General features: G+C 47.8%; 2 protein-coding genes across 2 annotated transcripts in view; both read left to right on the forward strand.

The window, feature by feature from the left end:
- Positions 1-14,736, forward strand: part of PLEKHM1 (pleckstrin homology and RUN domain containing M1) — a 621,215-nt gene that overhangs the window by 402,596 nt on the left and 203,883 nt on the right. The gene's annotated exons all lie outside the window — the stretch shown is intronic.
- On the forward strand, positions 1,870-2,229 carry RPRML (reprimo like). The gene has a single exon (XM_004374270.1). The coding sequence runs from the start codon at positions 1,870-1,872 to the stop codon at positions 2,227-2,229; it is 360 nt and encodes a 119-aa protein (XP_004374327.1).

The raw sequence follows: 14,736 nt of genomic DNA on the forward strand, positions 1-14,736 counted from the left end.
CAGATAACTGCAGCCCTGGCCAACACCTTGACTGCAACCTCCTGGGAGAGACTGAGCCAGATCCACCCAGCTAAGCTGTTCCCGAGCTCCTGACCCTCAGGAACTGTGTGAGAGAATAAATGTGTGTGCACGCACCTCAGTTTCTTCATCTTTAAATTGAGAATCTTAATAGCTTACCAGGACAACACACATGCATGAATTAATCTAATGAGTGTGTTGTGATACATAGAGTTTTCATTGGCTAATTTTCGGAAGTAGATCACCAGGCCAGTCTCCCTAGTCTGTCTTAGTCTGGAAGCTCTGCTGAAAGCTTTCCACTATGGGTGACCCTGCTGGTATTTGAAATACCAGCAACATAGTGTCCAGCATCATAGCAACATGCAGGTCACAACAGCACAACAAACTGATGCTGTGGACTCAAACCAACCATCAAGAAGATGGTGCAGGACCAGACAACGTTTTGTTCTGTGTATACAGAGTTGCCGTGAGTTGGAGCCAACTCAGTGGCAACTATCAACAAGTGTGTAAATGGGAGGGGGGAGTCATTAAGATGCTTGTAAGTTGGGAGCATCTGAGTTCCTGTTCATCTGCGTGTCTCCTCCTTTACCACCAACACTGAAATTCAAGCCTCCAGCCAGCATCTTTTGCCTGTACTGTTGCAAAACTTCCTAAGGGCTTTTCTTCCTCTTCCAGAAGAAATCAAGTAATGGAAATTAACACAAGGGTGAACCTCCCCCTCTCCCCATAAACTCCACCAAACATTTTAAAAATAATGACAACAGTCAGGTTGGGGAGGGGGGAATTCTCCTCCCACCAATGCACCAGCAGAAGTGTAAACTGGAACATTCTGGAGGAAATTTTGGTAAGATGTACTTTTTAGTACTGTAGGTCTATTTTTCAAAACATAATCTAAATTAAAAAATTACAATTTCTGCACAAAGATTTAGTTACAGGCTTCGTATGGTAATATTTCTGATGCTAAATAAACGAAACCAACACCACCACCACCAACAAAACTACTCTCAAACATCCAAAACCAGGGGCCTTAGTTAAATAAATGGTGGTAGCCCAGACCTGGAAACACCATTGCTTACTAAAAATGATAAAGTAAACCGGTGTTTCTCCAAGCGTGGTCCCCAGACCAGCAGCATCAGTTATCACCTGGGAATTTGTTAGAAATGCACATTCTTGGGCGCGCCCCAGACCTAATGATTTAGAAACCCTCGGTGAGGCCCAGCAATCTGGGTTTTAACAAACACTCTAAGTAATTATGATCCATGCTGTCTAGAAAGCCTTACAAGGGTTTCTATAAAGAGCGGAGAAGAGATTTAAGGCAGATTTCCGGAAGAACCTGCTAGGAACCCCAAAGCCCAAGGTGGGCGCCTAGGGGGAGATTTTCCAGTCCAGGAATGATGGCGGCTCACCCGAGGGGGTCAAGCTTTTTTGGCTCGAGGGCAGGTACTGTCCCTGGTCTTCTGACCCCCTGCAGCCTGCTTGTAAGTTGGGAGCATCCGAGTGCCCTCGCTCCCCGGGTAGGCCGCGCTCACCAAGGGGGTCTCGGTCCCCCGGGAAGCCGTGGGGCACGGCGGGGCGGGGCCGTTGCTAGGGGAGGGGCGGCCAGGAGGACGCGGAGTGCAGCCAGCGACGGCGATGGCGACGGGCGCTCAGCTCTCTGGCTCCGGATTTCGCGCCGCCTGTTGCTTGCTTCTCCGGGCCGCCGCTTCCCGCCCAGTGCCCAGGGGCAGGCGGCCCGAGGGGGTTCCTTGGCGCGGACAGCCTCCGCCTTCCTTCCTTCCCCGCGCTCGAGCCGACGGGGCTGCGCGGAGCGTCCTCCGCGTGCGCCCTGGACCGCGCGCCGAGACCCCGGCCATGAACGCGACCTTCCTGAGCCACAGTGGCCTGGAGGCGGCGGGCGGCGTGGGCGGCGGCGGGGCAGTCCTGGGGAACCGCAGCCACGGACTAGGCACATGGCTGGGCTGCTGCCCAGGAGACGCCCAGCTGGCCACCAGCGACGGAGTCTCCGCGGGGCTGGCGCCCGACGAGCGCAGCCTGTGGGTGTCGCGCGTGGCGCAAATCGCTGTGCTCTGCGTGCTGTCGCTCACCGTGGTGTTCGGCGTCTTCTTCCTGGGCTGCAACCTGCTCATCAAGTCGGAGAGCATGATCAACTTCCTGATGCAGGAGCGCCGGCCCTCCAAGGACGTGGACACCGCCATCCTCGGGCTGTACTGAGCGCCGCCCAGGCCCCCGTCGCCAGCGTGGCTGGAAGGAGAAGAAGGGAAACCAAGACCCTCGACACTATCCCGGCCTCTGGCACCGCCTCCAGGCGGGCAGAGCGAGGGGCAACGATGCGCCTCGGAGCGCCGGAACTCGTGGCGGCGGCGGCGCTGGAAGGGACTTCCACGCCCGGCTAGGTCCTGTGTGCGCTTCAGCGTTAGGGGGTAGGAGGGTGGCGGATGGGGGTACTTAACGGTTTTTTAGAAAAAGAAATTCGGGGCAGGGAGGGAGTTGGTGTGGTATGCAGTTTGGGGCCGAGGTCGCCCGCGTGAGCGTTGTGTCTGCTGGTAGCGGTGGTGTGGGAGCGGGTTACAAGCAGGATGTGGGGCGGGGGGAGTTGAAGATTCCGAGTCGCTGAAGCTTGTTGCCCTGATTTTGCATTTTAAAAGAAATATTTAATAAAACTGCAGACGTCGGGCTTCCCAGCCGCGTCTCGGTGGTGTGTGTGGAGGTGTGTGTCTTGGGTGTATGGGTGTGTGTGTTGAGGGTGTGGGTGTGAGTGCTGGGTTGTGGATGTTGTGTGTGTGTGTGTTGACTGTGTGGGTGGGTGGGCTTGTGCCCTAGCGACGAGCATTTGGAACCTGTCCAGGAAAATCCAGCCCTCGCCTGGAGACGCTGGGCGCCTGGCAGGCAGACGTCTTGGGAGGTCGGAGCTCGGAGGGGAGCAAAAAGCAACCGTTTTCTTCGCTGACGACCGAAGAGGCAGGTCCTTCAGGGCGGCCAGACAGCTGGCGGGATTAATTAAATCACTGGGAAATTTGAGTCTATTCCGTGAAAGGAAGGGGAAAAAATCAGTGAGTTGAGTCCAAAAAGGGGAAAACAGTACAGTTAATACATCAGGACAGTGACCAAATAAAGTTAAATTTGCCAGGGGTAGCGGGTTGACTAGGTCTAGTTTAAAATTAAATTATAGGGCAAAAGCCCCATCTAAAGGGCTTGTTTTGGCCCCATCCTTGTAGGAGGTAGATGAGTAGACTCTCAAGAAGCCCCTTGCTGGTCCTGAGGGAGTGGTGTAAGTAAGTGTAAGGTTGCTCAGGCCCCTTTGTGGTATGGAGGACCCAGGATGTTTAAACTGGAGAAAATGGCCTCCAAATGCGGTTGTCTTCAGGGGACTTGGAACCTCCCACTATGAGATGCCCCCTGCTGCCCAGAACTGGTGGCCTCCTGCACTGTGCAAGACTTCGGGGACCTCCCTTAGAGCAGTGTTACTGGCAGTGAGAACCTTGGCACTCTGCCACAGGGGTGGAGGGTGGGTTCTGCTGTGTGCCAGGTGCGAGGGAGGGGGACACCCAGGAGAGAGAGCTGGGCTTTGAGGCCTATGCATGCCCCCTTAACTCTAGTGCCAACTGCACTCAGGCATCCTGGCTGGTGGAAGGTTGGGGGGTAGCTCTAATGGATTTCCCCGTCTTCTCCCCTTTGCCATGGTGGAAGTGAAGAACAACAGAAGGAACATGACTGAAGCCTTAATTGGCTTTGGGAAGAGAAGTGAGGGAAACACATCTCATGTCTTTGGCACTAGTTCCATGGGGAGAGAGGAGGAGAGTTCAACAAAAGCATAGATGGTCACTGACTATGAAGGATCTGGAATCTTCCTGGCTCCTAAGCCCTCCTGTGCTGTTAGAATCATCACCATCAGAATGTGTTCCCTTCCTACCTCTGTCCTGTCTCTGACTTGGGAGCATTTGTCCATTGGACAGGACAGAACAGGACAGCAAAGGTCAGGGGGCCGGGGCCTCCTTATAAAGGGTCTATGGGGCAAAACCTCCACCATGGAGAATATTCTATTGATGGTTTGGTGTGACATGAAGGCAGCTCCAGCCTGATTTGGGGACAGGAGCCTTTAGTGATTTAGGCAATCTCGATACTTGGCCTTCTGTAGAACAGGTGTGTAGAACCTGGGCTGATCCGACAGCCTCAAGAACACCAGTCAGGCAGCAGCTGCATTCATGTAAAACTCAAATGATGGGAAAATGGGGGTTTCTGGAGGAACCCCAGCTTAGATTATGATTTCTGGCTGGCTGAGTTACAGGGAAAACCACCGCAACTTTCCTCTGATACAGTTGGGTCTACTCCTAATTGTGACTGGGCAAGAGGAGGGTTATTCAAGATTTAAGCTTCCTGAATTGTTGCTGAAAAAGGAAAGCCTTAGTGGGAAGCTTTGCAAGATTTTCTCACCGTTTAAAAAGAAAAATGACAGTGAAGACATGTCTGTGCACTAACACGCATGTCTTGGGCCTGCCACCCCATAACTAGTACACCCAGGTGTACAAATAAGCACACACAGGCACACACTCCTGCGTACACACCCATGAGCATATGTTCACACACGCAAGTGCACGCAGAGGCAGGCTCAAGCCTCAAGGCTGGAGGAAGACGGCAGGTGAGTGGGCTTCTGGGATGGGGTGGAGAGCAAGAGATCACATTTGTAGCCTATCCTATCTTAGTTCTACCTGAAGCCCTAATGTTCTGCAGCATGTTTACTCAGCTGCCTTATATAAATCGAGGGGGTGGAGGTGAGCGCACTGAATTACATAAGAGCAGATGAGACATAATGCTGGGGGAAGGGCGAGAATGCATCAGAAACCTGAGCTTGGAGCATCCAGGTGGGGGATGGAGAAGGGGCCTAGTTCTCAGAAGCCCTGCCCCCCACCAACCTCCAGGTAGCTAGAGTTCTTCCTACAAGGCCCACCCAAGATGCAGGGCCAAATCTCAGAGGTCTTGGGTTCAGAGGCAGAAGGTCTGAGACCTTGGTCTTTGAAATCTGGGCTGCTGTACTTCGTAGCTGTATGACTTTGGGGAAGTGACTCAACCCCTCCGTGCCTCAGTTTCCTCCTCTACAAAAAAGGAGCAACAGGACCCATAGCTCACATGAGATGTGTGTGAAATGGCCAGCACAGTACGTGGCACGCAATAGACACTCAATGAAGATAATTATGGTTACTGTTATTTTTGTTTACTGCATGAACTCTTTCCCAATAAAATACAGTATATTTGGTTCACTGAAATAGGATCCTTAGACAGAAAAATAGTAATTCATATATCCAAAGCATTTTGTAGTTTTCAAAGGACTTTCATAAGCAGCATGGTGAATGAAGTGAATAAATATTTTAATGTATAAATACATCTCTGCCAGGATCTGTGTGAGGTTCAAGGTCAGCAAAGGATGTAGTGAAGGTTTAGTCTGGGCTGGGTCAGCACAAAGTGCAAGTAAATGGTCTTAGGTGCATCGTAAATGGTCAAGGATGTGGTGAAATTCATGTGAAATTGTGCACAACAGATTAGTAAGTAAACACAATTAAGCCCGTGTGTACCTTGCTTACAGTTAATCTGCCCCTGAACCTGCAAACTCTCAGAAGTGACAGGAGAGATGCAGGTGGGGGAGGGTGGGAAGGACCAGCATCCACTGAGTTCATGTAGGAGCCAAACACTTTACAAACATTATCTCGTTATTTAATCATCACGTGAACTTTATATGTTGGGGATTATCCCTGTTGTACAGATGAGGAAATGGAAGCTTACACAGCCAGGAATGGCAGATTGAGTATTTGATTCCGGCGTGTCTGCCTTCACAGCCTGTGTCTTGTGCTCCACCTGACTGCCCATCACTAGGGCAGCTGGGGGCAGGGATGGGGCTGAGGGATGCAGAGTAAGAGAGAGATGGCACTGGGGAGTCAGCAAGGTGACCAGCTCTTCTCTCACAAAGGGAGAGGAGGTGGGGCTGGGGCTGAGCTGCTGTTACTCACGTTATTCACACATCTTATAAACTTTTCTCCTTAGGTCAGGGCTGGAAATCCCCGCACAGGGGGCCCCATCTCACTGGCTCTCAACTATTCACCATCAAGGCTCTTTTATTATTTTCTCTCCCATGAATCATTCAATTTGTAAGGCATTTATCTGCCAAGCACAGTCCTCTTGTTAGAGAATAATGAAATTATTTGCCATTTACAACTGCTAATCAGCACTCTGCCCATCCGGAGAGAGCCCCTTCACAGCCCAGAGCAGGAAAGCCTGAAAGTTCTGTGGATGTTTAGGGTCTCCAGGCACGGTAGAGTGGCTCTGGGCTCTCTGCGGGGTGTCCCGTGTAGCCCTCTCATTGTGGAAAAGGGGAAACTGAGGCCCAGCAAGAGCGGGTGGTGGAAAGGACACTTCACCTGGTGGCTGCCTCCTTTCCGGCCATTCTCACTCCATGGCCCACTGCCCTCCCTCCTGCCAAAACCAGCCAGCCTCCCTGCCCTACTCTGAGTGGGCCTCACGGGAGGAAACATGGGGTCATGCCCTGGCACCAGGACCAGGGAAGAAGTGGGATCAATTTGGGGTCTGGAGCACCTTCCAGGAGGGTAGCCAGACTGGTCCCTCATGGGGACAGGGAGCCCCAAACCACAAGAAGGCTTTGGGCACCTGGGAAAGAAGGGAGAGAAAGATCTGAATCAGGAAAAGAGACCCAGAGAGGCGGAGGGCCAGAGCGAGACCAGCATCACCTTCTCCTGGGAGGCCCCTGGCTGCTGGGGTCCTCCGACATGGCGCGGCTCCACTCTGCACCGAGGTGCCCAGTACCAAGACGCCGAAGCAGGCCTACAGTAGCTGTGGTGAGGGCAGGTGTCGGCAATGATGCCTCAGAGCAAGGTTCCTCTGAGAACAGCGATTTTCAGCGTTGGCAGCTCTTTAGAATTACCTGGAGGAGCTTTTGAAGATTGTGATGGCTGGGCTGCACTCCAGACCAATTAAATCAGAATCTCCAGGGGTGGAAAGAGGCTTCCGAGTTAGAACTCCCTCCCCAGGTTCAGTGACTGCCAGGTGGTGCTAATTACAAGAGAGAGCCCCTGGTATTTCGGTTTTATGCTGTTCCAGGCTTTCTGTCAGTGTCTTGAAGACCCTTGCGATTATCTGTGTGGGGGTGCCAGGGTGGGAGGCAGGCAGAGGGAATGGAGGGAGTTCAGATTTTAAGATTACACAGAACCAGCTGTGTATCCAAGAGCAAGTTAATTAATTTCTCTGAGCCTCACTTTTCTCATCCATAAAATGGAGATCATAAAGCCCCCTCTTGTGTTGGCTGAGAAGATTCAGTGAGATGATGATGGATGAGCTTGGCACAGTGCTCTGCAAACAGTAGGTACTGAGTGACTGGTTGCTAGTGTTATGAAGATGCAGATTTCTCCACCAGCAGTGCCCCCAGGGAGGAATGGTTGGGCGAGGCTTTTAGGATGCAAGCGTGGGAATGAGTCACATGTGTGCTGGATGGGTCAAGGAGAGGGAAGGTGGAGGCAGTGCTGAGAGCTGGATGTGGGAGGAACTTTTTCCTAATGATTCAGAAACAGGAGGGATGTTTTGTCTGGGGAGGGATAGGAAGTGGCTGGATCTGGAGGAGGTGGAGATGGAGACCCTTTGGTGGCCTTCTTCGTCAGAAGTTCCTTACTCACAGGTATTTGCTGAGCACCTGACATGTGCAGGCTGCTCTGTGGGGCTTTGTGAAGGGTGTAGGAAAAGGAATAGAAACTAGGAAGATACAAAAGTCTGCACTAAACTGCCACACAGTCTCCAAGGCCTTGCAGAAGACTCCACTCCCAAGCTGGGCCTCCTCCTGTGGCCCTGATTCCATAAGGGTATCGCCATCTTCCCAGCTCCCCCACTGGGAGACCTCAGGCCATGTCAGACTCTGTCCACTCCTTCACCAAGTCTGGCAGATTCCACATTCACAATGTCTGTCATGTACTGTGTCCCTCCCTCCTTTAAGTCCTTGAGATTATTTCCTGGACTGTGCTAGAGGCCCTTAGCTGATCTCTGGGCCCCCACCTCCCTCTTCCCTGATCCCTCCTTCACTGCTACCAAGGCAATTTGCCCAGAACACAGGTGGCATCATGCTACTCCCCTCCTAGGTCACCTGCTACGGGTCTCTATTGTCTACAGAACTGTGCAAACACTTGATCCGCCATTCAAGACCTTGTAGGAGCTGTCCTAAACCTCTTCGCTGGCCCAATTCCAGTATTTCTCTCTATGCTCCTGTGATCCAGCCCCCACGCTGTTCCCTGAAAACACTGCAGAGTTCCACACTTCTGTGTCTCTGCTTCCACTGCTCTGCTTCCACCACATGCTTCTCTTCCCCTCCTCTTCCGTTTGAAAACTGCTCATCCTCTAAGGTCAAGTTCAAGTGCAACCTCATTCAGAAAACAGAATTCTAATTGATTCTATTGTGATATTTCCCACCACACAATCTTCATAAGTCGGTATAAAAACAGCTAATATTTATATGGATCTCTTCTATGTGTTAGGCTCTGTTCATGTATTAACTCTCCTAAGAGGTGGTTTCTATTATTGCACTTATTTTACAGATGCCCAGCAAGGTTAAGAGACTTGCCTGAGGTCGCACAGCCAGTAAGTGGTAGAGCTGGGATCCAAGCCCAGGCAGACTGGTTTCTGAGCTCACACTCCTAACCATTAGGCTATACAGTCTCTGTAAGTGTCACGTGCCTTTTCTGCATTGTGCTGTGGTTACTGACGTCCATGTCTGTCTCCCCGGTTTCTCTACCACTAAGGACCAGAACCATGTCTTCCCTGTGTTTATATCCTCTTCACCACCCAGCATGATGCTTCAGTCTATGCAGGAACTCCACACAACTTTGTGGTATTGAAGACACAGTTCCTGCTTTCAAGGGGCTTCCCACACAGTAGGGGAGAAAAAGACGTTTAATCAAATAAACCAAACACAAGGAGGAGGGTGAGCATTCCCTTCAGTCAGATGCAAATAGAATTCCCTGGGAATTATTCCCCTCTGAGGTGCTAGCAAGCATACTTGCCATGTAGAGAGGATCTTCCATGTGCCAGGGATGGTGTGAAGCACTTTTCATATTTTGTCTCATAATCCTTTCAAATATTTCTCATAACCCATACTTCATAATTCCTGCAGGGCAGATATTGCTGTCATCTCCACTTAACAAACCAAGGCTCAAAGAGCTTAGATCACTCATCCAAAACCATGGCTAATAATTGATAGAACCAGAGTTCTAATTCAAGTCTGTCTGCTTTCAGAAGCTATTGGAAGGTAAACAGGTGGTACAGTTCATCCTTATAATTAAAATTTAGAAATCAAACCATGCCTTGCTTTTTCTGTTTCATTCTTTAGGGTGGTAGAGGAACTTTTTGTAAATACTTCTCATTTTTCTTTGTTGCAGACTAATGGTGACCCCCTAGTCATGAAATACTATTCACACTACTTATGATGAAGATGATGATGATGAAAGAAATGATCCACCATCATCACTAGACAAACTGTAAGTTGACTGGTAAGTTGAGTGGTAAGTTGTCATTTATAAACACTGAAAGAGAGAGAAAGAGATACGTCAAGATGGTGAACTAGATACTCACTCCAGCCAGGTCTACTTCATGATAAACATCGGGACAGATATGCAAGAAAATCCATAGCATTTTGAGAAAACGGAAGAGATGTCCTCAGTGGACCAGAAACCATGAGGCTTCCCTGTAAAATGATGGCAGATGAAGTCATGTTGAAGGGGTTGTTCACAGCCCACAGATCAGGGAAGCAAGGTCTGCCACAGAAAATGGGAACAGCTCCAAGCGACCCAAAGCTAGGCTGCAGTAGATAAAGGGAACAGGAGAGGCACTCCTGGGGTACCATAAAGGTTGTAGCCAGAAGGGTCAGCTTCCTCCCTTCTTGCCCCAGCACATCTTGCCAGTAGAAGCAAATCTGAGGCCCTTCCATAGGCAGGGCACTGGGGAGCACGTGATGAGCTTAAGACGCACAGAACTGCAGAAATACGGAAAGGTTTATAATGGCAGTGAGAAGGCAGAGCTTCTCTAAAGACTATTCTGCATCCTTTCTCTGTGCCCCGGGTCCTGTTCCACCATGGAATCTGCCTCATTATGCCCCTGACCACAGAATTGGATAATGAGATACTCCACTTCTAAAAATGTGATTTTATATGAATTTTTCTGGGATGTACATATGGGCAGCCACATGTGTACTTACAGAGGGGTGGAAAAACTCCAGTGAATTACCATGGAGATGAAACCTGGAACAAGGTTTCCATGGTAACTAAGTTGTTTCTGAAAGACCATATCACCTTGGGGAAGCAGGAAGCTCCTGTTAAGGATCTGCAGTTAGAGGCCAAATCACACATCTTCCCATCAGGGCTGGGTGCTCTTTGCAGTCTTTTTTTCCTTTTCTTCTCTTGCCATACCCAGGGGCAGTGGGCTTTTATTCTGGAGACCTTGATTCAACTTCTGGCTGTGCCACTGAAAACCCATGGGGACCAGGTATCTGAGGGGCCAGAAGAGGTATGATGAAATAGGCAACCAGCCATCCTCTCTGCCCCTGCACTGACTGGCTCTGCGACCTTGGACAAGTACTTTTCTTCTCTGATTCTGGGTTTCCTCCTCTTCAAAGTGAAGAGACTGGATTAGGTGGTCACTAAGGTTATTGCAATTTTATCTTCCTTCTCTCGTGACACTGTCTTGCTGGGGAACTGGCCTCTACAGTAACAGGCTACTGGAGCTGTCCGTAGTTCTGAAAACTTGCTGTTGCACTTCTGGGTCATTCCCAACTGTTTTCAGCACTCCTGAAGACTGCTGGACTTGGGTCACTTCCATGAGTACTCTGGGTCTGTTTGCAACGCTGGAGAGGAGACTCCAGAGGGCCGTGGAATTCAGACAGCACTGGAGCTGTCTTCCTAGCCTGACTCTGTCATTTGCTCTCAGTGGGTTTTGATGAGGCCAAGCTCCTCTGTGGATCTGTTTTCCCATGTTTGAGACTGAGGTGGGGGCTAAGATGATCCCTAACATCTGACAGGTCCAGGAGATTCCTGGAAGTTTGCCTGGCAGTAAAGTCTCAGCCACTCCCCACCTGCCCTGAGGCTCAGGCTTCTCTGGTGGTACTGTGGGTGGGGAACAAGGCACACTCTCTTGTCAGAAACATATGTTCTTCTGTCTGGAAGAAAAACCAGGCAGTGAGCAGATGTAGCGTTTGCATTTTCTCAAATGACAACTGAACACTGTAGATGATCAGTGCTTGTTATGCAATGTGTCAAAACTACAATAAAATCCCCAACTTATATCATCTGCCTACTTATCTGATCATCTTTCCAGAATCTGCTTCACTCCTCAGGGCACAGGATGAAAAAGACAAGGAAGGGAAAGTTTAAAGGGAGCTCACATTAGGAGGGACACAGACACTGGGATTCACTCTGAAACATCTTGTATTTTTCACCCCTCGACTTTCCCACTGGGCTACACAGTGTGATGGTTGGGAGTGTGGAGTCCCTGGTCAAGAAGGCCTAGATTCAGGGCCTGCTTCTGCCCGTTATTAGCTGCATGACATTCTTTCCAAGCCTCAGTTTCTTCATTTGAACATGGGGGTTAATGACATATAGCTCTTAGTATTGTTGAAGGGTTAAATGACATCATTTATGAAAATGATTAGTAAGCACACTGTCTGGCATACATTGAAAGTGATTGATTTGGTTATTCATAGCTGCACAACAAACTATCCCAAAACTTTCTGGTTCAAAACAATAACCATTTTATTATCTCTCATGATTCCGTGGGTTGACTGGGCGCGGCTGGGCAGTTCTTCTGTATGTGATGTTGGCTGGGGCTGCAGCCATCTAAGAGTCGACCGGCAGGAGTGTCCAAGATGGATCACTCACAGGTCTGGTGCCTTGGTGGGACAGCTGGAAGGCTGTGCTCAGCTGGGACGACTGGATTTCTCTCCTCATCTGGTAGTCTCCTTCTCCATGTGGCTTCTCCACGTGGCATCTCCACGTGGTCTCAAGCAGGGCACCTGGACTTAATACATGGCTGGTTTCTTCCCAAAAGTACAAACGCAGAAGTTTCCAGGCCTTATGAGGCTTAGTCCTAGAATTGGCATATTTTCTCTTCTGACAAACTGTAGTTATTAAAGTGAGTCACAGGGCTGGTCGACATTCAATGTGGAAGGAAACTACCCAAGGGCACGAATATTGGGAGGCACAGTTCATTAGGGGGGACATCTTCGGAAACCAACTACTACATTGATCAATAAATGGTTTTTATTACTGGAATTCCAAGTGTGCTTCACTCCCTTATCCCTTTTCTTGGAAATATCATCTCTGTTGGGTTTGCAATGTACTGAACAAATATTTGTTGACTAAATAAATTAACTTGGAGTCACTGTGGTCACCACACTAGCTATAGTACCCTAGGATAGGAGTTGTGTTTCTGTTTCTTCCAGATCAACCCACAGGCCCAGGACAGGGCTGTGCATACAGAAGGTGTCAAATAAAAGCTGCACATTTTTGGGGGGCATTAATATTTATACACCAGTTTTCTTTTGGTTAATATTTTCTTGGTGTACCTTTTCTTCAGTCCTTTCAAGTTTTCTGTTATTATATTTTAGGTATATATAACATAGCTGTATTTTTAAAATATCTAATACTTTTCCTGGTGAGTTTCATCTATTTTCATTTGTTGTGATCACTGATGTATGTGGATTTATTTCTGCCATCTTATTTAGTGTTTTGTTTTTTATCACTCGTTTGATTTGCTTCTTTCATGTTTTCTACTTTTTCGGAAGTTACGCATTTTATTTCTGTTCTTTTAGTGGTTACCCTTCAATTTTTAACTGTATTCTTGACAAGACAATGTGAAATTAATCAGTAACTCTATCGTCATCCTGAATAGAACAAGGACTTTAAAATGTTTAGACTCTGATTACCTCTTCCGTCTACCAAGTTATTTTCATCTAGTATTTTATTCCACTTGTTTTAACTTTCCCAAATCAGTCATACAACTTTTTATTTTTAATTGTAAATTTACATACAGTAAAATTCACTATTTTTGGTGTACAGTTCTATGAGTTTTGACAAATGCTTACCGTTGTGTAAACACAAACACAGTCAAGAAACAGAACAGTTCTGTCACCTCAAAATACCTCCCTTGTGCTGTCAGTGTGAAGTTAAACCCTCCCTTCCACCCTTAGCCCCTAATGACACTGATTTGTTCTCTGTCCCTATGGTTTTTCTTCTCCAGAATGTCAAATAAGTAGAATTATACAATATGATTTTTCCGGCTGGCGTCTTTCACTTAGCTTAATGCCTCTGAGGTTCATCCATGTTGTTGCTACATGTGTCAGTAGTTTATTCCTTTTTATTGCTAAGTAGTATTCTCCTGTATGGCTGTATCACTGATTTTTTTTTAATTTTATTTTTATCTGTCTCCAGTGGAAGGCCATTTGTATTGTATCCAGTGACTTTATCATAAATACAGACATCATAAATATTCATGTACAGTTTTGCTTGTCTGTGTACATAAGTTTCCATTCCTCTTGGGTAAATACTCAGGAGTGAGATGGCTGGGTCATATAGAAAGCGTATGTTTAACTCAGTAAGAAACTGTCCAACTCTTTTCCACAGAGGCTGTTCCATTTTGCATTCACATCAGCAATGGATGAGTGTTTAAGTTGCTTCACATCCTCACCAGCACTTGGTATTGTTAGTTTTGCTTTATTTTTTAGCCTTTTTGGTAGGTGTGTAGTGGTATCTCTTGCATAGTTTTAATTTGCATTTCCCTAATAAATGATGTTGTTGAGCATCTTTCAGTGTGCTTATTTGCCATCCATATATCTTCTTTGGTGAAGGGTTTGTTAAGATATTTTGCTTGTTTTTAAAATGAGGTTGTTTTCTCATAGTTGAGTTTTAAAAATTCTTTATCTATTTTAAGTGCAAGTCCTTTGGCAGATAGGTGATGTGTGAACATTTTGTCCCTGAGGGCTCAGCCAACATTCCTCAGATAGGCCCTCTTTTGTAAATCTCTCTTCCTGCTCAGTCCAGAAAGCCAGGGCTTTGAACTGGTTTGTTCCAGTTCAAATCCCGGCTGAGAATCTGCATTTCTAACAAGTTCCATGCTGAGAATTTGCATTTCCATCCCAGATATACTGAATCTGAATCTGTATTTTAACAAGATCCCTAGGTGATTCTTACGTATAACTTTCTGGGAACTTGTTAGAAATGCAAATTCTCAGCAGGGGTTCAAACTAGAACAAACCAGTTTGAAGCCCTGCAGGAAAGGGAGGGAAGGAAGTCAATGCCAGGGGTGGAAAGAATGGCTTCTGAGAACCTCCACCCCAGATGGGAGGACTTTCCACAGCTAGGAAGACTGAAAGGGAAGGAAAGAGTCTTGGGGCAGAGAGTAGGATGATAAAGGAGAGAGCCTAGGATAGGAAAAGTACCCAAGAAATTCCATAGCTCAATCCCTTCTAACCTTAGTTCGGTGTAAGGGGATTGCTATCCATGGGAGTTGGCAAGAAAAGTTTTACTTTAAAAAGCTACTTAACTGCATATTGCTAAGTGAAAAAAGGCTAAGTGAAAAGGCTACATACTGTATGACTCCAACTATATGGGTTCTAAAAAAGCAAAACTATAGAGACAGTGTTTAAAGTGTTAAAAAGCAAAGACGTCACCTTAAAGACTAAGGTGC

Source organism: Trichechus manatus, unplaced genomic scaffold (assembly GCF_000243295.1).
Source record: "Trichechus manatus latirostris isolate Lorelei unplaced genomic scaffold, TriManLat1.0 scaffold00028, whole genome shotgun sequence".
Taxonomy (NCBI): Eukaryota; Metazoa; Chordata; class Mammalia; order Sirenia; family Trichechidae; genus Trichechus; species Trichechus manatus.

Excerpts from the sequence above, each read along its gene's own strand:
- RPRML (XM_004374270.1), top strand. The coding sequence starts at position 1,870 with ATGAACGCGACCTTCCTGAGCCACAGTGGCCTGGAGGCGGCGGGCGGC.